At 27.3% G+C, this 24,866-nt stretch overlaps 1 protein-coding gene across 1 annotated transcript in view; it reads left to right on the top strand.

Moving 5' to 3' along the window:
* Nucleotides 1-23,575, top strand: part of LOC129958945 (actin-binding LIM protein 1-like) — a 62,644-nt gene extending 39,069 nt beyond the window's left edge. The window contains exons 6-21 of the mRNA XM_056071699.1: nucleotides 3,257-3,350; nucleotides 3,447-3,537; nucleotides 4,474-4,577; nucleotides 9,610-9,775; nucleotides 10,371-10,421; nucleotides 11,856-11,870; nucleotides 12,799-12,966; nucleotides 13,407-13,555; nucleotides 14,444-14,585; nucleotides 16,463-16,576; nucleotides 18,527-18,624; nucleotides 18,822-18,888; nucleotides 19,180-19,217; nucleotides 20,206-20,343; nucleotides 22,047-22,118; nucleotides 23,407-23,575. Of these exons, the coding sequence (XP_055927674.1) occupies nucleotides 3,257-3,350; nucleotides 3,447-3,537; nucleotides 4,474-4,577; nucleotides 9,610-9,775; nucleotides 10,371-10,421; nucleotides 11,856-11,870; nucleotides 12,799-12,966; nucleotides 13,407-13,555; nucleotides 14,444-14,585; nucleotides 16,463-16,576; nucleotides 18,527-18,624; nucleotides 18,822-18,888; nucleotides 19,180-19,217; nucleotides 20,206-20,343; nucleotides 22,047-22,118; nucleotides 23,407-23,520 (1,621 nt within the window). The 3' untranslated portion in view covers nucleotides 23,521-23,575. The remainder of the gene's footprint in view (nucleotides 1-3,256; nucleotides 3,351-3,446; nucleotides 3,538-4,473; nucleotides 4,578-9,609; nucleotides 9,776-10,370; nucleotides 10,422-11,855; nucleotides 11,871-12,798; nucleotides 12,967-13,406; nucleotides 13,556-14,443; nucleotides 14,586-16,462; nucleotides 16,577-18,526; nucleotides 18,625-18,821; nucleotides 18,889-19,179; nucleotides 19,218-20,205; nucleotides 20,344-22,046; nucleotides 22,119-23,406) is intronic.
* The last annotated feature ends 1,291 nt before the right edge of the window (nucleotides 23,576-24,866 follow it).

Below are 24,866 nucleotides of genomic sequence, written 5' to 3'. Positions count from 1 at the left end.
TATGGGTAAGGTAAGAAGTTTACTTGAAAATAATTCTGAATACTTTATTTTTGCACATATGTTACAAAACATTCTGTTTTGTAACTATAAAAAGACAAAACGCTTGAATTATTTTGTCAAGAATAATTTTGGGGGTTCAGTCTATAGCAAAGCTGAACAGGTAAACCTTTTTCGTCCCTTACTGCTTCGCAAATAGGTTATATATATATATAATATAAATTTCAGATTCGAAAATTATCGTCCAATTTAATTACAGTCTCATGAACATTAAGTACTTGATGCAGACTGGGCTTGTATCAGGAAATCTTGACGGAAGTAAACTAGAATTTATTAACTATTCTGCTAATTCTTTGACGTTATTAATTTTTTTCAAGCTCCTATTTTTAAGTGTTTTAACTGAAGATATTTTGGTTGAAAATGTTAATGACATATACTCTGGAAACTTTAACCCTAAATCTACTGCTTTATTGTAGGTCTCTTCATTTCCTTTCATTAAAAATTTGTGTTGAATTGCTTGATAAGTGACGAATATATTTTTTATATTATGAAACGGTGATGAAACTGAACGTTTAAAATATCTGTTAAGTTAAACATATTTACCCTAAAATCTTTACTTTAACGTCTTTTAATCACTTATTTTCACATAATTTATTATAATGTTTCCACTTACCTAACCTTTCTTCTGCAAAATTCTTTAACTATTCCTTATTCTCAAAGATCTCTGAAGCGATAAGTACCGAGATTTCCAAATTTTCGATTACAATAAAAGTCAGTTTTCTCTAATAATCCTTATGCTGATAATAGATTTTCAGTTTCAGATTGTAGAGAATTGAGAACAGTACTTAAGAATCCTAAAAGTTCACTGTATAACTAGAAGTAGAAAAAGTCAAAGGTTTCGTGTTTTTTCTTGTCTCTTAGTTGCTCGTTATTGATGTTTTAGTTTATTGTGTTTTCCTTTTCTTACTTTTTTGGCTATTCAGAATTTTGTGATTGAAACATTTTATGACATCACCAGACCTATGCTTTAAATCATACAATGCATCATATCTACTAGCGCAACTAAATTGGATTGAAAACGTATAGTATCATATTAAATGATTCACATTCTGTTGTATTTTTCCCAGTGAGCAATGTTATGACCAAATTAGCAATACACATTTTAGGCATATTTTTCGAAAAATTGAGAAGTTTCTATATTTCCTTCTGTGACATCTTTAAAACTAAATTTAGTTAATGAATCGCAGGATGTTCAAAATAAGTATATGGTACATTTTTTTTTTTTTTTCGTCTTTCACTAAATTTATATATCTATAAACTTCATTCATTTGGGAAACTTGAAACATTTTAGGTTGTATTCAAAATCAGTGGGGGAAAAAATGGGGACATTTTGAAGTTCCTTCAACTTCAGATACTAGGAATTCGATAAGCTCATTTTGGAATTTCGGATTTGAATATTATACCTACCATGTAAACATTGGAGCAGTTTGTATAACACCGAATCTCATATTTTGACAAACGATGTTTGATTTTAAAAAAAAAATCCTTTTATTGTGCAATTATCTCACTAATCCCACGAAAAGTGAGCCTGCATATTACAAAAGTTAAGGTAACATTCAGGATTCTCTTAATACCTCTGAGCCAGTAGCTTTTTTCATCCCGTGGAGCTGACACAACCTGATTAAACATTGATCATTTCACAGCTATCAAGTTTTAATAAATTAGAAATAAATTTGGTTTCTAATTAGATAATTTCTCAATCTGATTAGTGAAAATGTGAATAATAATAATGAAGTTTAATTTTTCTTTTTAAAATAAAATCTGTAATATAAAAAAACTGTATTTATCCCTCACTCCTGGACCTGTTAAAATCGAAGGCACCTTCTCTGCTATTTTTGTGATAGTTTCGGCCCTGATATCATCAGCTGCATAATGAAGGTAAATGGCACCAGAGCATAGTATTTTTTTCACACACACGAATAAAATAGTATGGCTGGACATCTAGCCACACTTGGAATAAAAAACACGAAAAAACTATGATATTGTATCTTTGCTGCTCCTCCTAAATCTGAAAACCAGGGTATCTAAAATTTCTCATTAATATTCTGATAAAATTCAAAAATCACAAATATTCATTATGAATGTCCAACAGGGGAACCATACTCTCCAACAAACGTGATTTTCTATCTGTATTTTTCCTTTCATACTTTAAACGCAGTAAATTTCATACTAAAACATTTTATAAAATTCATTCCCCCTAGTTCCAAAACTTTTCTTCATCTGCAATAACAATTCAAACCTCATTACTCTTTGTTTTTATCTGCACATAATTTTTAGTGCCATATTAAGGCTGTGATATTTATGCTCTATGCCCATGTATCTGTTATTCTTGTCTTTTAGGGCGTGGTTAGATTTTAGACAAATGTCTGAAACTCTTTTTTGTTCAGTTAAGTAAGATTGTGGGGTAACTTTAGCTCCTATTTACTTTCTGCTTTCCTATTTAAAAGCATATATCTGAATGATATATAAACAAGTTATTTATATTAAAATTTAATCAATATTATCTGAAGAATGGTGACGTTTCATTTTGGATTCTTGTTTGGGTGTTTTGATTGAAATGGTGTGCTTACCAATTATTTTGATCTATAAATGGTTTCAATTTTGTTAAAAACAAATTTTTCTTTAAAGCTGAAAGTTATTTCTTTTTAAAGCTATTTCTTTTAAAACTGAAACTCGAATTTGAAACCCAGTATCTTATTAACATTAGATTTTATTAATCATGTGATGCATTGCTCTAGATATCGTTCTTTTCATATATATTTGCTTAAATTCTTGAAAAACAGGTTGTATTGTTGAATTGCAGCTTAGATTATTAGAAAAATATTCAGAAGTTATTACACATCTAAAACAGAATAACAGAATTTTATCGTGCTCGGCCTTTGGAAATATTCAAATTTTTTGTGCTTTATAGATTAAAAGTTTTCATTCGAAAAATAACGTGCTAGCCAATATTAATCAAAAAATTGTTTGTAATGCTATACGCTCGTGTTTATTTAAAAACTGACAATGGTTTTAAATATTTCCTTCTAAATTTATTTTTAATCCTTTTTCTTATTCTGGTATTATAAAATTGTATTTCTTGCTTATCCATGCTACTTTTTTTTTCTACTGCAAAATATTTTGCGTGAATTGTTCTCAAAAAATCTCTAAATTTTGAACTAAATTTGACTTGTTTTACTTCTTTATTTAATTTTTACAGAGATGGAAACCCATATTGTGAAAAGGATTACCAAAAGCTCTTTGGAGTAAAATGTGTTCACTGCGATAGATTTATAGCTGGGAAAGTGTTGCAGGTGTTGTTTTTTATTATTCTGTTAAAAATTGTTTTGTGCTAAACTAAGCACTGTTATCAGACATACATATACTATGTAATATGTAACATTTTGCAGGCTGGTGATAATCATCACTTTCATCCAACATGTGCTCGATGCTCTAAATGTGGTGACCCATTTGGAGATGGAGAAGAAATGTATTTACAAGGTAATTTAATTTCATTCAAAATAATGATGCATTAATTGACCTAAAGTTTCACATTTAACTGAGAATGAGCGTAACTGTCATTTAAGTTGAAAACAAACAGCCAATCGGCTAAATATATGGCTAAAGAATTTATTTTTCCGAATGGAGTTTTCATCATTCCTGCTCTAAATTTTCTTTATTCTTTAATTATTTTTGGAATTTATTTGAGCTTATTAAAAATTTTAGTCTCTTGTAAAATTTTTACTTTAAACTTTTATTTTAAAAAATGGATTACAATCACTACAGAATGTTTAGTACTAATTACTGAATATAAAGTCATTGTTTTTCAGTCTATATTATCCCTTTAGTGTATACAGTTTTGAAAGTATTTGAGTACAGTACAAAGTAAAGTAACACTTTACTTTTTAAAAGTGTACAAAGTAAAGTGTTTGCATTAAAGTAATGCAAAGTAAATACTTTATTGTGAATACTATACAAAGTGAATACAGTACCTAAAAGATTGAGATTTCATTATTTTCTTTAAAAAAAATTGCGAGATCTTTATTAGTTAATATTCTTCCCTCATTTATTTTAATTGAATATTATAAATTTTTAAAAATATCTATACCAGAAATATTAAAACTATTTATGGATGTGAAATGAATTCATTACAGTTCTTTTTATATTTTATTTGTAAATATTTCTTATGCATAATTTTCACTTTCTGATCAGTTTATTCAATGTTCGGAAAATCAGTGCCATCTAACTTGGAGATGTTAGAATAGTTTGTAAACATTTTTTTATCCTACATAGAATTGCTTATATTTTGTTGAATTTTTCTTTATTTTATATATAGATGTTTGAAAAATTATGAAAAATCAGCTGTGTTTTATTATGCTGATTAGACATGCTTGTGCCTGTTAGATGTATTTACTCGGAATTTATTTTTGTTTGAAGGAGGAGCTATCTGGCATCCTCGATGTGGCCCTGCTCATGATGGCCTAGTAGAAGACAGTGATTTAGATGATTCAAAGAAAGATTTGTCCATCGATGGAATCCAAGTAAGTTACAAAAATCTTGAATAAGTTATTCAATCTTCTGTTAAACTTTTGCAGTTTTGTAAATGCAGAATTTAATTTTTTGTATAAAAATTGTATTTACTTTTTAGTCTAAGTGATTGAATTATTAATACTTTAAACATTTTTTTTAAATATTCAGGTTGTTGTTCACTATGTTAATTTATAACAATAACTTGGTAAAATCCATCATTTTTAGTTCTTGGCAATCTACTTTAAGCTGAAAATGATTTACATATTATTAGTAATTTTTCACCATAAAATAGGGAATGAAATTTCATTCAAAATCAAATTATTTGCAATGTATGGAAGATTTTGATATTTTAGTTTATTTCAAAATTTGTAAAGAAAATAATAAATCATTTCAAATCCGGTTTTATAATTAGCAGATTTGCTGCTGGGAGAGGTTTCCAGTAATTTACTGAAGATTTCTGTTTTCGTCATGAAATCAACAAATTTCTAAAATATACTGGTGCTTCATTGGCTGTTAGTTGATTGTACTAAGTGACATTATTGCCAATGAATGTTTTAAATTTGTAATATGCCCTGAATATTTAAGAAATTTTCAATTATCATTAACTTTCTCTGTGGAAAATGTTATATCTCGGCAGTTATCTCTTATATTCAGGCTTATACATTTGTCGGTAAAAAATTTTAAATTCTTGATCTAAATATATTCATAACACATTATAGTGAGAGCTATTTGTCCTTGCTTGAAATAACTACGTAATTTTTAAGTGAAGTAAGAAACTTTTTCTCTTAATAATTTCAAGTTTTTATTTGCCTAATATTTTTATTATTAGCATGATATTTTTTATTTCTTTTTAAGTTTGCAGTGACACTTGCATGCATAGTCACAATATCTTTGTTCTGAATGATGCATGATGAAAGCATTCCACCCCTCATGCTGATTTGATAGTTTTACTGCACTTCACTTCCCTCAATATTCCTGATTTGCATATGTACAAAAGACAGGTTAGTCAATTTACAGTAGCTTGTCTACGGTTTTTTAAAAGGTGAAGTTTTTGAAAGGTGAAGAAATTCTATGAAAATATCCCGAAACGTTGTGTGCGTGTGTGTGTGTGTGTGTGCGCGTGCGCGCGTGTACGTGTGTGTGTGATTATAAATTTATTCCTTATAAAGTATTATTCTATTTATGCTTTTGTGCCATTTTACAAACTGTCCTAACTATTAAATAAATTAGTGTAAAAACTGAGTAGTGAATTAAGAAATTCAATTGCGACATCTTATGAGGAAATAATAAAAGATAAAAGTAATAAACCAGATTATTACTGATGTACTTTTTAAAATCAAACTATTGAAAGTTATGTTTATTTTGTTCTTCAATTCGTCATTGATTTTTGTTGTTGTGTTGGGATTAGTATTAAATTAGACCATTCTAGTTTAGCTTAGCTGATATTCATCTAAAATGTCTATGAATTGCTGTAGTGGTAGACTAGGTCTGAAAATATTGATTGCCCAGAGGCAATAGGGTTTCACACCTACAATGCTATAATTCAATTCTTATAAAGAATGGATTTAAAAATAATTTAAATGCATGAATTAAAACGAATGAATATAATTTCTGCCGTGAGAAATTATTATTATTTTCTATACAAGTATTTTTCGCATAAAAATATTATAATTGTTTCTAAAAAACAATTATTTACATTACATCGGTATTTTATGAAGTGCTATTATTTCATAATTTTTCCCCCTTCTTTAAAACAATGTTTAACTACATACCCAATAATAATTGATCGAATGTAATGACTGTAGCTTTTGTCATGCTATAAGCTCTTAAAATTATTTGTGAAGTTCTTACTTATATGGAAGATTAAAAAAGTATAAATGAATGTTTTGTGGCATTTGCATATTTAATATTTTATTAATGCAAAATATTTTCAGCCCAATAAACATTAAACTTCGGATGTATCAGCTAGTAAGTAAATATAAAAAATAAGCGCCGATAAGTTGAAGTTCTTTTAATTTGTTCCTAATTTGAAAATCTGCTATATTTATTACTAATTGCAGTATATACGCACTACATGTATGCTATCGGAATTTATGCAGTGGACTTTTGGTAGTTGTATAGCATACTATTATTTTGAGAATTTTTAATAGACTCTCTACAAATTTCTTTAAGATTTAAATAACATTTCTTAATTAAACATTAACAATTCAAAAATATAAAAGTGTATTTTAAAGAGTCCACTTCATAAAGAATTTCAAACAAAAAAAAAAAAATCAACCGTACAATGTCATACCATAAAACTGGGTTCCATAATAAAACTTCGGGGTTTTGATGCAATTTTTTTTAATTCAGTCATAAAATTAAGTTAACTTTATATATATGTGCTTAAAGGTTAATTTATCAAGATTTTTACCATTTAGTAGATTTCAGTGCGTGCACGGTACACATGTAAACAGTATTCAACCTCTTCCCATGTCCTGGCCAGCATGTCCGGAGTGATTTTTGAGTCACAAGTGATTATCCTCTGTCTGAGATGGTTTACATCCTGAATTTTCTCAGCATAAAAAAGATTCTTGACATGTCGCCAAAAGAAAAAAAAATCTAATAGTCAGACCCGAACTCTTTGGAGGCCATGAAATAGGCCCTGCCCTTCCACAATCCATTTATTGTTGAATAGAGTATCCAATGCTTCCTGTATACGCAGACTGAAGTGAGGTAGTGTTCCATCTTGCTGAAAGTAGACAAAGCCGTTATACTTCTCAGTATCAACCAATTGAGGAAAAACATACATGTATAACATATAAAGCGTAAGCAAATACTAGACTGTATAATAAATACAAAATAACAATCTGAAAAGAAAGAGTCAATTTTAACAACTAACTTAACTTTTTAAAATTTATTCATACAGCCTTCTATTTCAAAAATTGATTTCAATTTTTGTATGAAAAGTTTTTGATATTTTCCAACGATTCAAGTCTTTTTAAGATCGATTGAACCAAAAAAAATTAGAAAATTTTGAGTGGAAAAGCAAAAACAAGCATATTTATTGTTATTACTGAGTAATTATCTGAAATATAATTAGACTATTAACTAAATCAAATCTAAATTAATATCGAGGGTATTTTTATCACATATAAGAATAATTAAATGTTTATTAATTGGTAATCATAGTCGTTGGGTATATAATTCCCCAGGCATATGGGGAAGAATGCATCCTAAATTCTTTAAATTTTTGACGGTTACATCGTTTAGAAATATTTTAGAAGAGAAAAAAAAAGTAAAGAGTAAGAGTTTAATTTAGAGTAAAAAGTAAGAGTTTTGAATTTATGATATTTGATCAGGGATGATTGCCTTATCAAAATAGACTGTCAACTTATGCCCTAAGTTTTCAAAATGTACTGCGACGAAGTTGAGACTTCGCTTTCGTTGAAAACCTTATAAGTGACATCTATACCTAATACAAATTTGTATTTGATTGCAGTACTTTTTAATAATCAAGTAGCAAATAGACAGCGAAAGTTATTGTTTTGTCAATGTTCACCGAGGTACACTCTGTCTCAGTACTAATTTCTGGCAGCTCAATCTGAAGAACTTTTGAGCCATCCTGGGGGACCCGCATTGTCTTAAGTGTAACGAGCCCACTTCTTGTCAGGCAAACTGACAACCTAGCTAGTCTGCCCGTAAATTGCTGTAAGAATATTTATATGGTCTTTTCCCACCTATTAGCATGAATTGGTATTGAAGGAAAGTATACATTTTGCTCTACTTGGTGTGCTCGCCAGCTTGTGGCACAAATAAAGTAATGTGGTTTTCTGGTTTCTAGATGTAGACTCTAGTCGCCTAAGATATGGCATTTGATGTTCCTGTTGTATTATAGTAAACCTTGTTATAATAACTTGGACATAATTCTAAATTCTCTGTTGAACATATTTAAAAAACATATATAATACGTATTTAAAAAAATTATTCTTGTAACAAATTAATTCTTGGTGCTGTTAATAAACAATAAGATTTACATTTTTCGGAATAAAGTACATAAATTCATCTTGATTCTTATATTTTATGTAGGGTAAGAAATGAATTTTTAAACAAAGCATGTGTTTTTTATTGCAAGAATTTCCCCTTGAATGTCATTTCATGATATTGTTATAAAATTATTTTTAGATGCATTCATGCTACTATGATGTATTGTGCTTATTAATAAATGTATTTTCTAAAACATATGAAGCTAAAATGGCCGTAAATCCGTAGATTATTCTGCCATTTTTAAAAAATCCTTAAATTAAGTGTGCATCAATTATTGATAACTAATCTGAATAACAAGTGCTAAAATTTGTTCTTATTACTCAGTTTGATTTCAGTTGTAATGTTTATAGAGGAAAATTTTTCACAAATCTTAGAGCACTATTTGTAGTGATCTTCAAAAGAATCCATATTCCATTTATTTTATTTCTTGCATGCTATTATTCATTTCTTGCATTATGGTCATCAAATAGTTTCTTGAAACTTTTTGTATTTATTTATTTTGTTTCCCCTGATATCACAATATGAATCATATCTGCACCACAGATTATATTAGTACTCATACTTTCCTAATTGAATTTGGGTAGTATTAAGAGAAACTTTTTATAACTTTGTCTACCATTTAATTAGATGAGTGATGGCGAAATTTCTCTGAAATATACGGATCTCAATCAAGTAGGAAAAATATTTTTAATATTTTTTAATTGTCTTGACTGTATATTTAATAGTCTGAGTCATATGCTGTTAGCTGAATATATATATATATATAATATACTGTTTTATTGAAGACAGAAAATCAAATATTGAATTAAGTATATATTGGAAAATAGATTTCAGATTGTAATGAATTTAATCTCTTGTGGCTTTTATAATAGTATTCCAGAAACATTTTCAGATTTTGTAAAAAAAATTTAAAAAGCATTCATTATTGATGCAATGTTTTTACATGGTTTTTTTTAATATAAAATTCTCTTTTTAAAGCCTCAGATACATTATTTTCTTTGAATTTTTTCCTTCTAGTATGGAAGATCTAGTCCTGGAAGCTACTTTGAAAGAGATCCACTTTTATCTGACCTTAGTAGAGTATATACATACAGTTATTTAACTGCAGAACCAACTCAGGGCTACTTGAAACGTCCTATTGAACCCAAACCACCGAAGTCGCCTCAGTTCCACCGACCACCCGGTATGCGTTAATTTTTTTTTTTTTTTTAATCTTAAAAAGGGTATTTTGTTTTTGCCATTAACATGTAGATGAATTTCTCAATATAAATTAGTTAGGGACATAAAAACCTCCAGTAAAGTATTATTTGAATTATAATTTGTAAAATCTTCTTAAAGACGGAAAAAACCAGACATGTATATGATTAGAAAAAAAAAACATTTTGACTTATTTCCATGTAAACATAAACCTTGGATCAAATAATGATACTTCTATCTCTGATTTTAAAAAATAGCTGATGACATTTAATAAATTTTATGATTTTTTACTAAATATTCAGTAAGTATTTTATATATTCTTGAAGTTTTTTTTTTTTTCTATTTAAATTTTATAAATCGTTATTGTCTGCATAATAATTAGTTGTTTGAAAATTTGTTTTGAAAATTTAATATATAGCCTCTGAAATTTTATTTTGAGTCGTTATGATTGTATTTTCCTTCATGTCCAAGTACGTAAATCCTTTTTACTGCATTTTAAAGGTATTGTCATGAACGAATTATATATTTCAATGTATAAAACATTGTTACTTATTTTGTTTTATTTTATCAATGAATAACAGATGGGTCCGAAAGAAGACGAACCTGGTGTAAAAGCCCAAGTCACAAGGCAGGTACTATAAAACTTGTAAAAATTTATTTTCTAAATTAACTTTTTTTATTTTTTATTCTTAATTACATTATGTTTGTATAAGATTGTTCAATCGGATATAGTGTTCATGACACAAAAGAAAGTCTAGAAAAATACAGATGACGTCTCTTTTAATTTATATCATTCATTAAAACTTCAGCTGCTCAGTGATATAAAATTAGTATAGGATAACAAAAAAATGTAAGGCTAATTTAATGATTTCTTAATATTTTATATTAAATAGAAATTAATATGGAAAAGATAAAAAGGAAACATTTGTACGAACAAGGAAAATACGCAAGATTTATTGGCAAATTGTGTTATGAAGAAGTTATTGTCCTTGTGACATTTAGAGAGAATTTTTGACCAAGTTGGGATTCAAGTAAACGCATATGAAATAAAAATAAATTGTTATTTGTACATGTCTTTCCAGTTTTTACGGTTTTATTGCTCGTTGTTTTATGAAGAAAGTTTTAATGCAGAAATGAAAACTCAAAATAAAATAATCCTTGCTAGAAATCTTTATCAATATTTTTTGCAATATGTCAATACCATCAACATTCAATGCTGCTTCCTTCAATAATATGTAGGAATATAATCTAATTTGTAACTTGAAACAGTTCTTCAGAAATTAAATTTTAGCTGAAATTTCATCGTAATCGAATTTTTAGTTGAAATTATTGAAATCGTATATCATGCTGGGTTAAATTTTCGCTGCTCACTTATACAATTCTTTTATTTTGCCGTGTACAAGGATTTAAAGATACTGAATTGGAAAAGAAACTTGACAATATCTTGTTTCAAATTACCGAGTTGTTTTAGGAACTTATGATGGAAGAATCTATGCATTATAGACTATAGAGTATAGCTTTATACATGCTATCCTCTACAGTTTTAATAGTAACAAATAATTCAACTATCTGCTAGAAAAGTTTAAATTTACTATTGGTAAAGTTAACATTACATGTATTTATTAACATAACATGTATTTATTCATCCAGTTCAAAATCCATTGAAATGTTTATTACTGCAATTTCCTGATGTATATTTTTATATTGAATTAAGACCATATGAACTAAATCTATCACTTCATTAGCTAAAATTGCAATATTTTTCATATGCTGTAGAATCAACCTTTATGTAATTTTTTTACTGGAAAGCTTTACTTAAAGTTTTGCCTACGATATAGAAAATTTATTTATTTAAGAATATTACTTTAGCTTTTGAGCCAGATTTTCTGTTTCAGACTTGCATAATAATTTGTAAATTTTTGTATGTATATAGCAAATATTGTAACTTTTGTTGCAATCGTTGCTGTAATTTTTTCTATTTATATATTACAAATATATTGTTAAATACTTTGTTGGTATTTTTTTTCTGACATGCATTTTCTTTTTCATGTTTGGCACTTTTAAAGGGATGCAAGCACTTGGTAAGTTTAAGATTATTTTATTCCATTTACAAAAGAGAAAATTATGTGCTTTATATTATAACTCAGCAATATTTCTTCTGTGGAAAATAAATCTTTTTTTTTTTTTTTTTTCATCAAGAATGTGTCTTTTAAAGAATTATGATTTTTAAAATATTACCATATAATATAAATTTTACATAGACAGAGTTGCATTTTGTGATCTGCTGCTTAATATTGTTACAAAATATGCAACTTCTTTTAATTATATCTGCTTTATTAATAAGATGTAAACCCTTTTGAAGTTTTCTTTAAATGAATTGATTTTTAATTATATTTATACTCATCAGTATATTTAAAGTGTTCAGATTAAGAGAAGGAATGAAAACAAAATCTTTAATTTAAAGTTAAAGATTAAATTCTTGTTTTTATCCCTTAACGTTAATGTTTGAGATTTGGCAAAAATTGAAGCAAATGGTATCATGTAATGCGCTGAAAGGTGAAAGAGAGAGAATTTCTTTATATTTAAGAACAACAATAAATAAAAATGTATATATTTGATCTGCTATATAGTGCTTTGATTTGTTTTTAAAAATTTCATTTTTGTAACAGATTTTGAAACGTATTTAATAAAGCATCGATTAAAAACATGTGTTAATTCTTTTTGTGCAAAACATTAAGTCTCAGAAATTTCTGAAGATATTTTTTGGCTTGCCTAATAAGTAACTATATATTTTTTTTTTTTAAAAAAAAGCAATTTTGATTTCAAGATTTAGAGTATTATCGAAATTTTTTTTGACTTAAGTTCGGTCAAATGATGAATGTTTTCTAACTTTTTGTCCCCATTTTAATTCTTTAAAATTTTTTTCTGAATTTAATGAAAGAGCTTATAAAGTTAAATAAACTCTTCTTTCATATGAAAGTTTATTAATACTGCATTATTTTTAATTAGTTGAGTCAATACAATCATCAACTCCTCGACCTCGGTCTCCTCATATGAATAATGAAGAACCTATTGAATACTCCCATTATCCTGGTGGACAACCTCCCCCGCCTAATGATGTTCCTCGTATAGAGAGAGATGATTTTCCGGCTCCTCCTTTTCCATTTACGGATCCAGGTATATTTGGAACGATTCTAAATTGCTGGAATAAAATGTATTTTCTTTGTGCCAAATTTTCTCTGTTTTTATATGTATTTGTATTTTTTCATTGCCTAGCTGATTAACATAAGATATTTTCTTTTTTGGGATTTGTATTTTACAGTTTCCTTAAATGAGTTTCTATATTAAATGATTTTTCTTTGAAGTTATTCTCAGTTTAAAATATTTTTGTGGTATAACGTTTGTTTTGGATACATTTAAAAGAGTAAGTTGTATATATGCGTAAGAATCATCTGAACTTTTATTTCGTAAATTTTGATGTGTTTTAAATGAATGAGTGCAATATTGAAAAATTATCCATTTTTACATTTTTCGGTTTTAGTTTGAATTTTATTATTACATTTGTTACATTTTGTTTAAGGAATTATTATTTCATAAAATATTGTTTCGCGTTTTAGAACGTCGCCGGCGATGGAGTGGTAGCTCAAAAGGAATGGAAGAAGAAGTAGACGTAGATGTAGAATTTAAAGAACCTGTGCCAGAAATTGATCCCCAATTAAAAAGAGAAGAAGAAGAACTGTCAAAGATTGCCACGGGGATTGGAAAGGTAAGAAAAATAACAGTGCAGGATTTGCGAATAATATATTTTTTGTGGCGCTGTTGGAAATTGTTTTATGGATGATGAGGAGGATGCTCTATGGCAAAGTATGATATGTTGATTATCTTCTTGAAAATAAAATGTCATATACAGTAGCCAGTATATTCACCTGACCCAAGTCCATAAAACATGTCTGGATTGCGTTTTGGAGGCGCATGGCAGTCCGTCTAGTTCAGCAAAAAAGACTTTATTGTAGAACTTAAATAGGAATGATTGCATCTCAAATTCTACAGGATAATTTGGTCTAGAATATGCGCAGCTGATATTATGCCTGCAAATAATGAAAGATGAATCATATTTTACAAAGATTTCTTGAAAGAAATCATAATTAAATTGTTATGATTATTTTGTTTATTCTTCCAAAAAAAATAAGGTGTTAGGCTTTGTTTTTGTATTGCATTTCCTATATATTTTCATAAATTTATTTTTTGTATTATATTTTTTCTTAAGATTTGTATTTTATATTTTTCGCATTATATTTTTGCCTAAGGTATGTTTGTATTTTATATTGATACCTTTAATAACATAACTGTTGCAGTTTATTTTTTCTTATAAGATGTTGTGGACTCCTAATTAATGGACACTAGTGTATTAATTCAAGATATTAAGATATTAGTAATTTTTAATTGAATGTTGCAAATGAAATTTATAATTCATTTATTATTTACATTTAGTACTCAGCCACTGCGCCTCCTTCAGTTCCTAACTTATGAAATTTTTTTTTACCATAATAATTCGTTTTTATGATGTTGAAAGCAAAATATTACTTCCACTTTTAAGTAATGAAAGTTGAAGTTTAAAAATTATTTACCTTTTTTTTTATTTTATTTATTTTAGGTGTTCTTGAAAACTGTAAAAGAGAGAGAGAAAATTAAAGCGTGGAAAAAAGCAAATTTAGATCCTAGGAATGCTTCAAGGACTGCTTCAGCAAGCAAAGAGCCTTTTGTTCGTCTGCGATATGATAATCCTGTTAATGCATGTAAGAAATTTAAAATGCGATTTCAAAGGGGTTTTTTTTTCCCCTCAAAGTCTGATATGAAATGTCTTCTGTTTCTTGGAAAATTTTCCACATTGAATAGATGGCTGCTTGTATAGCAGTTTAAAATAATTATAATACTTCATTGAGACGAATTTCTCTTTTAATAGGGCAAAAATCAATTTTATGAAATAATATACTAATATAGTATAGTATTAATAATCAAACATTTGTTAAGGATGTTGAAGATGTTAAATGTGTGATAATAAAATAATGTTTGTTTTGCGCTTAGTTTAATTGTCTAGATTTTTGTAACATTAATCAACTGGCATAATATTTTTCTGGTCTTTATCGATTCTGTATAAATTAGTACCCAATTTAGTATTTGTTTATCTTATTACCTGGCTGATATAATCACTAATCAACAGTTAAAAATTCACTACTTTTGATTACGATATGTTCACGACGTTGTACAGAAGCAGAATATCGAACAAAATCGTAAAGAAATATCTTGTTTTAATAGATTAGTAGAAAAATCAAGACTCTTGAAACTTATTGTAACCTACAATTCTGCATGCAAATGCAATATAAGATCTAGAGTGAGATCAACATTTTCATTTTATTATTGGGAAATTATGAAATTCTTAATAATGCAATTTTATTGTGACTTCAGTGAATTAAATTAAAAACTATGAAGTGAAGCTTCATTAAATTGTATTTAGAGTTTTGCAAAAATTCAAGCGTAAACTTTCATAAAATTCTTATAAAACCTGATGATTAATTTTCAAAGAACTGGTTTTGTTGATTGTAGAGGATAAAACTAATAATTAACTGAAAATCACGCGGGTAAAATTGTACAGGATTTAAAGAATTTATAAGCAATTAATTTAAATTCTTGTTCTGTATTACCTATTACTAATTTATTAAGTCTGAAATAGAAATTTTTACTATACTTATAGTTATATTTATTTATTCGATTCTTTCATACTTTTGAACTGTCAAATATATCACTTTTACTGAGAAATTTCTTCATTACTTCTAGCATTAAACTTGCTGTGTATATCATTTAAAAATTGAACAAAAAAATGAAAATACGAGGCCTTATTTTTTTCCCCTCCTTCAAGCTTCGATTTGCCGTAAAAAGAGACAATTATAGAGAACAAAGTGAATTCATTTCCAAAAATTAATGTACTTTCATGGTTACTTTCTGACATAAATCGCCTTGGAGATGGAGGCGTTTGTTATATCTGTGAATCAGCTTTTCTGTGCTCTCCTCGAAAGATGTGAGTGATGCGAGATGTGGATTGAAGAACTGGCTTTAACTTCCCTTTGAAGCTCCTCATTAGTGTGGATTTGTTATTTTGGCATCTTATCAAGTTCTTCAATCCAGGGAAGAAATGAAGAAGAATTTTGTTGATTTGCAAATTTAAGTAGCAGTTTGCACTAATACTTCCTTTTATTTCTTACGAAATTAATGTCAGTTACGAAAACAGCTTTAATTTTGCATTTAAAGCAGTCATACAACGTATAACGTCTTATTCCTTGCCGAATCGGGAACTTTTTGTTGACCTCTTAAATCTGTCTGAAAAAGTTTGCATCAAAGACTATATTCTTTAGCATGACTTCCACTAAAATTTAAGTCTGTATCCGCATCTGGATATGGGAAATACCTAATCTTTATGGCGATTATGTCAAAGCATAATTGTACTTAACTTTTGGTAATAAATTCATTTTGTTCTCTACACCTTCCTTTTATGGCCCATACGAGGGTCATTTTTTAAATGACCCTCGTATATTGTATAATTTATGTCGTAGTGCTTAACTTCTGAAACAAACATTTGAAAAGAGTTGCAATATTAATTGAATGAATCTTTGTATAGCACCATCGAGAGACTCTGATCATCCTAGACCCTGGGAAGAGGAAGATTTTGACAGGAAATCTAGTTTTAGGTCTTCTACTGGGCGTCTGGTTGGAACTATGCCAAATTACAATGGTAGCTGATTTTAGCTTTATTTAAGGAGTTATCAGTAAAATTGAGCGCTGTTATATGTTAAAAATGTTGTTTAGTGACATTTTTATAACTACCATGGTATTGTGTGACTACAAAAAAAAAATTGTAAAATCATAAATTATGAGTATTATTTTAGAAATATTTTTGCTATTTTTAAGAATTATGCTTATATTTCTCTCCTTTTAAAATTTATTTTCCATATTCATTTCAAAAGAATTGTGCGATTTAAAGTTGCAAAATACGGGAGATATTGAACATAAAAAAAACTTGTGATGCCCTTCCTTGTTAAAAAAAAAAAAGTGACTGTATTTTATTTTTATGAAACTTTAGTCTTATTTTCGCATTTTTTCACAAAATTTAGAAAGATTTTCTTTTTTTTTATGGTACAGATATATAGAATATATTATGTTTGTTACAGCTTCACGCCGATAGATGGCGTATCTGTCGAGTACAAAGTTTTTGTTAATTCTTTTTTGTATCTGAACGTAGTGTGTGTAAGAACGATTCTGTGACTTAGACGTGGCATCCAACTGTGAGAGGTGTCCTAATCTGTAACAGTCTACCTGAAGAGGCACAAAAAATGTGTCCGAAAATAAAATGGTGTTCACCAGAAAGAAATAAGTAATTATCTGAAGAGAATTACATTAAGTGGTCCGTCGAGCCGGAGTCGAACCAGCGACCTATGGATTTAATCCCGCGTTAGCATTTTGCGAAAGAGTTTACAATTTGCGGTCGTGAAAACACATTACTATCGTTTTTAAATTTTGACGATACATAAATATCGCAATGCCTGGCCAAATCTGGTGGCAAAATGTTAATGAACAAAAGATTTGAATTATGTTCCTTTAAAAGAGGGGAATATATATTTGAATAAGGACAGAAGTTTTTACAGCAGTTTTCATACCTAAATTCGATAGTTGCTATTAGTTTGTTTGTTCGAATATTTTAACCATCAGTTTAAATTTTTCCATGTTTTCATTCTTATGAATAAGTTCATTCAGTTTATAAAAGCTGTTAAAGGTTATTAACATTTTAATTAAACAAATTAACATTATATTTTAAACAAATTGTAGGTATTAACGGAAGAAGATTCATTATGTTTCTAGTATCTATATGTAATAAATATGGATTTGGTGTGCCATACATCTTAAAGGAATTGCAATCATTTAAATAAAAAATAACTTGTATTTAAAGTATTCACTTACTGTTATTATGGATGAAAAAGTGGACTTAAAATCTTCAGAAGGTATTTAGTCAAGTAAAACTTTTGCGTGCAAAGCGACATGGATCGCTCGAAAGAAAATGTCCAAAACAAAACGGGAAATTTGGAAATGCGATGCAAATGTTATAAATTCCAAAAGGAATTCGCTTTGTTTTTGTTACTTTAAGGTAGTTTATGAAAATTTACGAATTATTCAACTCATTGATAAACTAGAGGAAATTTTTGCTTCGAATTAAAATGCTAGTGCTTTTAAGTTTAAAATTTGAGTGATGTGAAAAGATTTAAAAAAAAAAAAAAACTCGGATAGAATGAATTTATTATAAATATTTGTTCTTGTATTATTGTGCGTCGTCATTTGAAAAATATGTACCCTTTGTTAAAGAACAAGTTTCTCGTTTGCATTCTGGTTATTTTCTACTTTTCAGAGAAAAGGAAACTTTATCTCTTAAAATTGTATCCTTGAAATTTTAAGCGAGACCGAAAGTGAAATATTGTTTTTTTTTTTTTTTGTTTTTTTTTTTTTTTTTTTTTTTGAAATATTCTTTATTTCATTTTTTTTTTTTAATCTTCATTAAAAGCAATTTTACGCAGATTATTTTGTATATATGATAACATATCAAGAATAAGGACATAAAGTAATTGGAATTCTTTTTATTTCACTTTGTCTTATAAATAAAAGTTATTTATTCTTTTTTTATTACTATTCGTAGTTGTTTCTTCTCTCCGCAATGTACCTAAGCCTGGTTACGGTTTAGCATCTAGGTCTCCTGGGCCAATGACTGGGAGAGACAGTGGTTTAGGTTATGTTGTAAGTTTTTTTTATCTTTCTTTTTTGCAATATAAATCAAATTGAATGCTTAATTTCATTTCAATGTCAATATCTCATTGCGTAGACTTTAGCTTTGCATAAATAGTGTATATTTAATTAACTGATTAATGCTTTATGCTTCGCTGAATATTGTATTATATATTAAACTGATGTTTTTTTTTTTTTTTTTTTTTCAGAGTGATTTAACATTTGGAAGATTAGAAAAGACTCAAAGTTCGGAATTTAGTAGTGGTAAATCTGATAGTAAGTATGAAAGATATATTTTTAAAAGCTCCCTGTTTTAGACTATTTATGCTATCAGCTACTGTTGGTTATTTTGTTTCTAATTTTAATTAATCAAAGGTATTAAATGCGAATATATCTAAGTTGTTTCAGAGCTAGTACTTTTTAATTGTTCGGACTTATATTTTAACATATGTTTAATGATTCAGTTTGATTTAACATTTTTTAAATTATATTTATACAAAATCTTAATTAAATATATTTTCTTGTATTTGAATTTTGAAAAGTAATATTTCTTGTTACTCATTTCAGTTTCCACATTATCTGAACAAGGTGAAAGATTATGTATAGTAAGTATGATGTTAAAATACTCTTTTTACAATACAAACTTCAGAATCCTTTTTCAAGAGCTTATTTGCAGATTACCATTGATTTCTATTTCTTTTATTTATTAATCTATTTCTGCTACATAAATGTTGTTCTTTATTTTTTGTTTTAAAATATTTAAAATTTATCTTAAGAAATTGTTTTCAGCTTAGAAATGTTTTAATTTAATAGACATATTTATACAATTCTAAAGAAAATTTGTAATCTTGTAAGAAAATTTTTATTTTTAAATAATTGCATAACAGAACAATTTCAACTGCAACTGTCTTTTAGGAGGAAGATATGGGAAACTCATATTTGGGAATAAGTGGAATTTGTAAAGATTATTTTTTACTATACATACTATGTATGCACATTTTTGTAATTCTTTTAAGTACATGTAACTAATCAAGCAATTTCAATTAATTAGTAAAATTGTGGTCGCAAAGTTGCAAATAATAAAACTAACTCAAATGATCCTTTTCCATTATTAATTTATTTGTTCGCATCTAAAACAAACTTAAAAGTTAGTGCTTTGCATTAATTCTGATACATAATGTTATTATGTTTTTAGTCAAAATAACATTTTGAGTTTGTTTTTTTTATTCCTTGCATCTTAATTCAGGATCTGGAAAGAGAGGTCTTTGTAATGTTATTTATATATTTTTATTATAAGGCTTTTATTTGTTTTGATCAATTTAGAAGATTGTATAAAAAGTCCACTTTCTTATTTTAATGCATAGTTATGTGAAATTTCAATTATTTCTATATAAGTGAATCATTTTAGTTAACCATTAATTTTAATCGCCAGTTTTTAGAAAAGTTATCACTTATTCAATTTCTGTTGGGCAAAGTTTTCTTTATTACAAAATTCCTTTTCCTCTCCTACTAATATCTGAGTGTTGATATATAATGAATATTTTGAAAGTTTTCTTTAAAATGATAGAAATATTGATTTGTTTTAAATTTTAGAATCATAGTGGCAGTGGACTTTTCAGAGGAACTCCATATTCTGAAGGTTTCAGAGGATTTCGTTACCCTACATACAGTCCTCATTTACGACATTCATTACCAAATGTTACTCTCCATCTTTCTACAGAACCACCGAAGGTATACTTATCATCATTTATATTTCATTACATATGCAAGAACTTTTTTGACAACTTTCATATGCATGCCAGGCTCAAATGATATTCAAATATTAAAGAAAATATTTTCATAGAATCCTATTACCAATTTCATTATTCCCAGTTTTGTTCTAAGTCATTAAGAATAGACTCATTTTTCGAGTTACAGTTACCATTTTTAATATACTTGTGGTGAATAACTTATAAACCAGTCAACAGCTACGCTACACGAGCAACTGCTTTTGTATTGTGGTCATGTTACTAGGCTGCGAACCACAAGGTCCCAGGTTCTATCCTCGCTCATAACAATCCACCATATACTAATACATAATCACTAAGGATTTAATTTGTTGATGCATTACATTAGAACATCTTTATGAAAGTTAGTATTATAAGTTCACAGCGAGTGAAATTTTCCCACTATTACGCATAAAATTCATAAATATTAATAACTGTGTTTGTGATTTAATTGCCTAGATAAGTCGCAGAATCATAAATTATAATTTTTGTATCTAATATTTATATAAGGATTGGTTATATTTTTAAATGATTATATACTATAGATTTAACTTTTTCATGGTAAATTCTTTTTTCTCCTTACGTTTTGGCAGAAATTAAAAACAGAAATTTTCCATGCATGGATTGGAATTTCAAAGCATTTTTACTCTTCTATTATATAAATTTTATATACTTCATAAGTTACCGTTATCTTTTAGTTTTTCAAACTAAAATTGTTTTCCATTTTTTTAAAATTTGTTTTATGTTATACTCTTAAAAATTTTTTATATTCGCTCCTTTTAAAAAGAAAGAACTGTTCAGATTTTTTTATATAGATTGTGGTGGTGCACTAACCGATCTGAAGTGTGTGTGTGTGTTTGTGTGTGTGTGTGTGTCAATTTTCAAAAAAAAAAATCTAAATTTCTTCCCAAGAATTCTCGGAAAATTAAATTAACTTCATAATTTTAGTGTTTCGACAACCATCAAACTTCAAGTATATATCAAAACTTTCAAGTGTTGAAAATAGCCTAATTTATATTTGTTTAATAGCATAAATTGATTTGTTGCATTGCATAGAGATATCTTTTCTGTGATAAGGAAAGTTTTAAACGATCCAAAATAAATCGAAAGTATTTTGTTGCTGTTCAAAACTTTAATTAAGCTTCAAATAATACTTTTCCAATCTGGTTTTGTACTGTAAGAACTTTTACCATTGGTTGAGATAAAATAATTGATAAAATCAAAGAGATAATTGAAATTGAATTTAACATAAAAACTTTTGCGTAAAGCCTGCAAAACTTTAAAACTGTATAAAAAATTTCTTGTAATAATATTTTGCTATTCTGCGAAAATGACCTAGAATTTTTGTAATCGTAAATCTAAGCAAGAAAAAAAAACATAGGCATAGCGTAATTTTAAATAATCATAATTTAAGTGTTAGATGGAGAAAAGCGCTTTTTATAATCTATATATTTACATAAATGTAGCTTTGCTATGTGTAAATGGACGAGGTTATATTCTAAATAAGTATTTTTTTTTTGTTGTTGTTGTTTAATCTTTCGGGAAACTGTAATATTTTTCTTCATTTTTTTCACTTTTTTATTAGTATTTTAAAACGATTTTCATAAAATAAATGAGAATAATTTTACTTGAATGTATGTATAATAAAAGTATATCAATTTCTTTAAGCTGTATCCTTACCATCTACTTATGACAACAAATTATCGACTTCCACCTGATGTTGATCGTTGTCACTTAGAGGTAAGTTTGGTATTAATAATATTTTCTTTAGTTTTATTATTTAGTTCACAGAGATATACCTACAAATTTTACAGTTTATGATCTTTCTGTACCTTTCAGTGTAATTTTAAACAATATAATTTCAGTGTAATTTTAGAACAATATAAGGAAACTGAAAAAAATAGCTTCAGATATTTTAGTTCAGCTCTACTATTTTGTGTAAAAGTCATAATTTGCGTTACATGATATTTTTTTTTTTATTATCTCAAAATATATATACTTTCTTATTCTGTCGATATTTTATCAGTCCTTGCACTTTTTTTATATATCATTGTGGAAGTTTTGGAAGTTAGATGCATGAATTTTATTATGCGTTTCCTACACAAAAATTGTTGTTGAGTTTTTAATTTTAAACTAAATTTATCTTGGGCAAAAATTACTATTCCAAAATGCACACTCGTTTCTTTTCATTATTCGACAAAGCTTCACACAATGCAGAGCATTTTATGGAGCTAAAGCTTATAATCGAGAGAAAACTTTTACAGAAAAGAGTATCACATAAAGATGTTATCATATTGCTTGTTTATGCATGTAGGATAATATATGGAAACAAAAGTGAGTTATTTCATGTGTGATGCATTATACCTAATATTTTGCATTTTGCTAAAAAATTCCATGTTTTTTAAGATAAATTCTTTCTAGAAATATAATAAATACATTTTTCGTTTTTTCCTGTTATTGGAAATATTCCAAGTGAATTATGTTGGCCTATCATGGAATATATTTTTTTAAACTATAGCTGTTAATTTGCAAGTGAAAATATTTTACTTGCTGTGCCTGATCACTGACATTTATTCATTATATTTGTTTTCTTTATATGTTTGACTGTGGGTCTTAATTAATGATTAAATCTTAATGAAAAGCAATATATAAAAGTTTCGGTTTTCTTTAAGTTTTTTAAAATGATGCAAATGTCACTGCTTTGGTTTTCTCTTTGGCTGTATTTAATGTAAACTCAACTTAAATGAATTTGAAAATGTTTCATAACTAAACAGAAAACTAAATCAGATTTTAGGAAATTTTTTGTAAGACGCACTTTTCTCTTCCTTTATGTATTTTTGCACTAACTATTCACTGATAGAAGGCATTACAAAATTCGCATGTATCATGCTTTTTTTATTGCAGAATTCTCATGTATCATGCTATACAGGTTTTGTTTATTGAAAATAATTCAATAAATTTAGTTTATCTTATAATGTCGATCATATTTTTTAATTGTGAAGTTGATTTGTTCTTTTTACATTTTCAGAGGCATTTATCAAATGAGGAATTTCAAGCTCTATTTCATTTAACTCGCCTTCAGTTTTATCGTTTACCAGAATGGAAAAGAAATGACTTGAAAAAAAGAGCACGATTATTCTAATATTATTGATGAAAACTGATTTTTACTTCTGTAAATTAAAGTCATTATATATTTATATTACTTTCATCTGTTATTCATACATGAAATATTTCATACTCTTATTTTCATTTTTTGAATATGGTTACTATACATTCAAATTGATTACATGTTTGTATGAAGATTTATGGATAAAAGGTAGTTTTTATTAATGCTAATTTACTACGTTGCTTCTTGTCATTTTTCCCGCAGATATTTGTCGTACTGAAGTTGGAATTTGACATAAAAATGCCAACCCTTTTTTCTTCATCTTGTAATCATGATATTAATTGTCTTCATTGTGAATATTTATAAGCTTCCTGTTAAATGTCCTGTCTTATAAAATCTATCGCGCCATAATTTAATATTTGATTCTCTTAAGAGCAGAAATTCTAAATTATTAATTTTCTGCAATAAAAATGGCATGAATAAAATTCTCATACTGTTTTCATTGCATTAGTGTGTTCTTGCTTTTGAACAAACAGTTTAGCTATTTGTATGCTTAAATGAAATATCTTATTTATAATGTACAGCATCGCGCCACAAACTATATGAAAGTGAATTGTTCTTAGTTGAATATTTGAAAATATTGCTCTTTAAAAAAAAGCTTTCTTGTCTTCTTATGTCTATAAAACTATCATTCATGACAAAATTACCATTTAATGATGATTCATCTATTTCATGCATATTTTATTTAAAGCAAGAAGTAGTTTTGCAACATCAGAGCTTAATATATAACTGTATATTGCAGTGTTTATACCTGTTGAACATCGTTGTTAAATTTTGCATTAAAAAGTATTGTATATATATAAATTTATGTGTCGTTATACATATTTACAAATACGGGAAGCAATAGATGTACCTTTCGAAGATACTGTCTCACTCCTTAACAATTATTAAAACCTTTCTACCCATTTTGGGATGTTAATCAAATAATCAGTGCATTATTTTGTTTTTACTACTTATTAAGTATCATAAATCCCATTATAAAACAATATGTATTAAATTACATTTACAAGATTTTTCATTTATTGTTTGCATAATAATGATGATATAAAAAATATACGAATCTAGATAATTTTGTAATACTTAACATTAAAAGTAAATTTGTAATAGTAGAGCTTTCAATAACACTATGCCCTTAGCTTCTGTTGTATTTTCTATACAGTTTTTCTTAGTCTTAAAAATATGTGTCATTTCTTGAATTCCTAGATTTTGAAAAATAGTTATTGAATTAATGGCATAATTTTGTTTGTAAATTAAAAATCATAAAATGATTTCTATTTCTGAACGTAAAATTACATTTTATCATTCTTTTAAAATGTAGTTTT

The sequence above is a fragment of the Argiope bruennichi genome, chromosome X1, assembly GCF_947563725.1.
Source record: "Argiope bruennichi chromosome X1, qqArgBrue1.1, whole genome shotgun sequence".
Taxonomy (NCBI): domain Eukaryota; kingdom Metazoa; phylum Arthropoda; class Arachnida; order Araneae; family Araneidae; genus Argiope; species Argiope bruennichi.
This window is presented reverse-complemented; position numbering and strand designations above follow the sequence as displayed.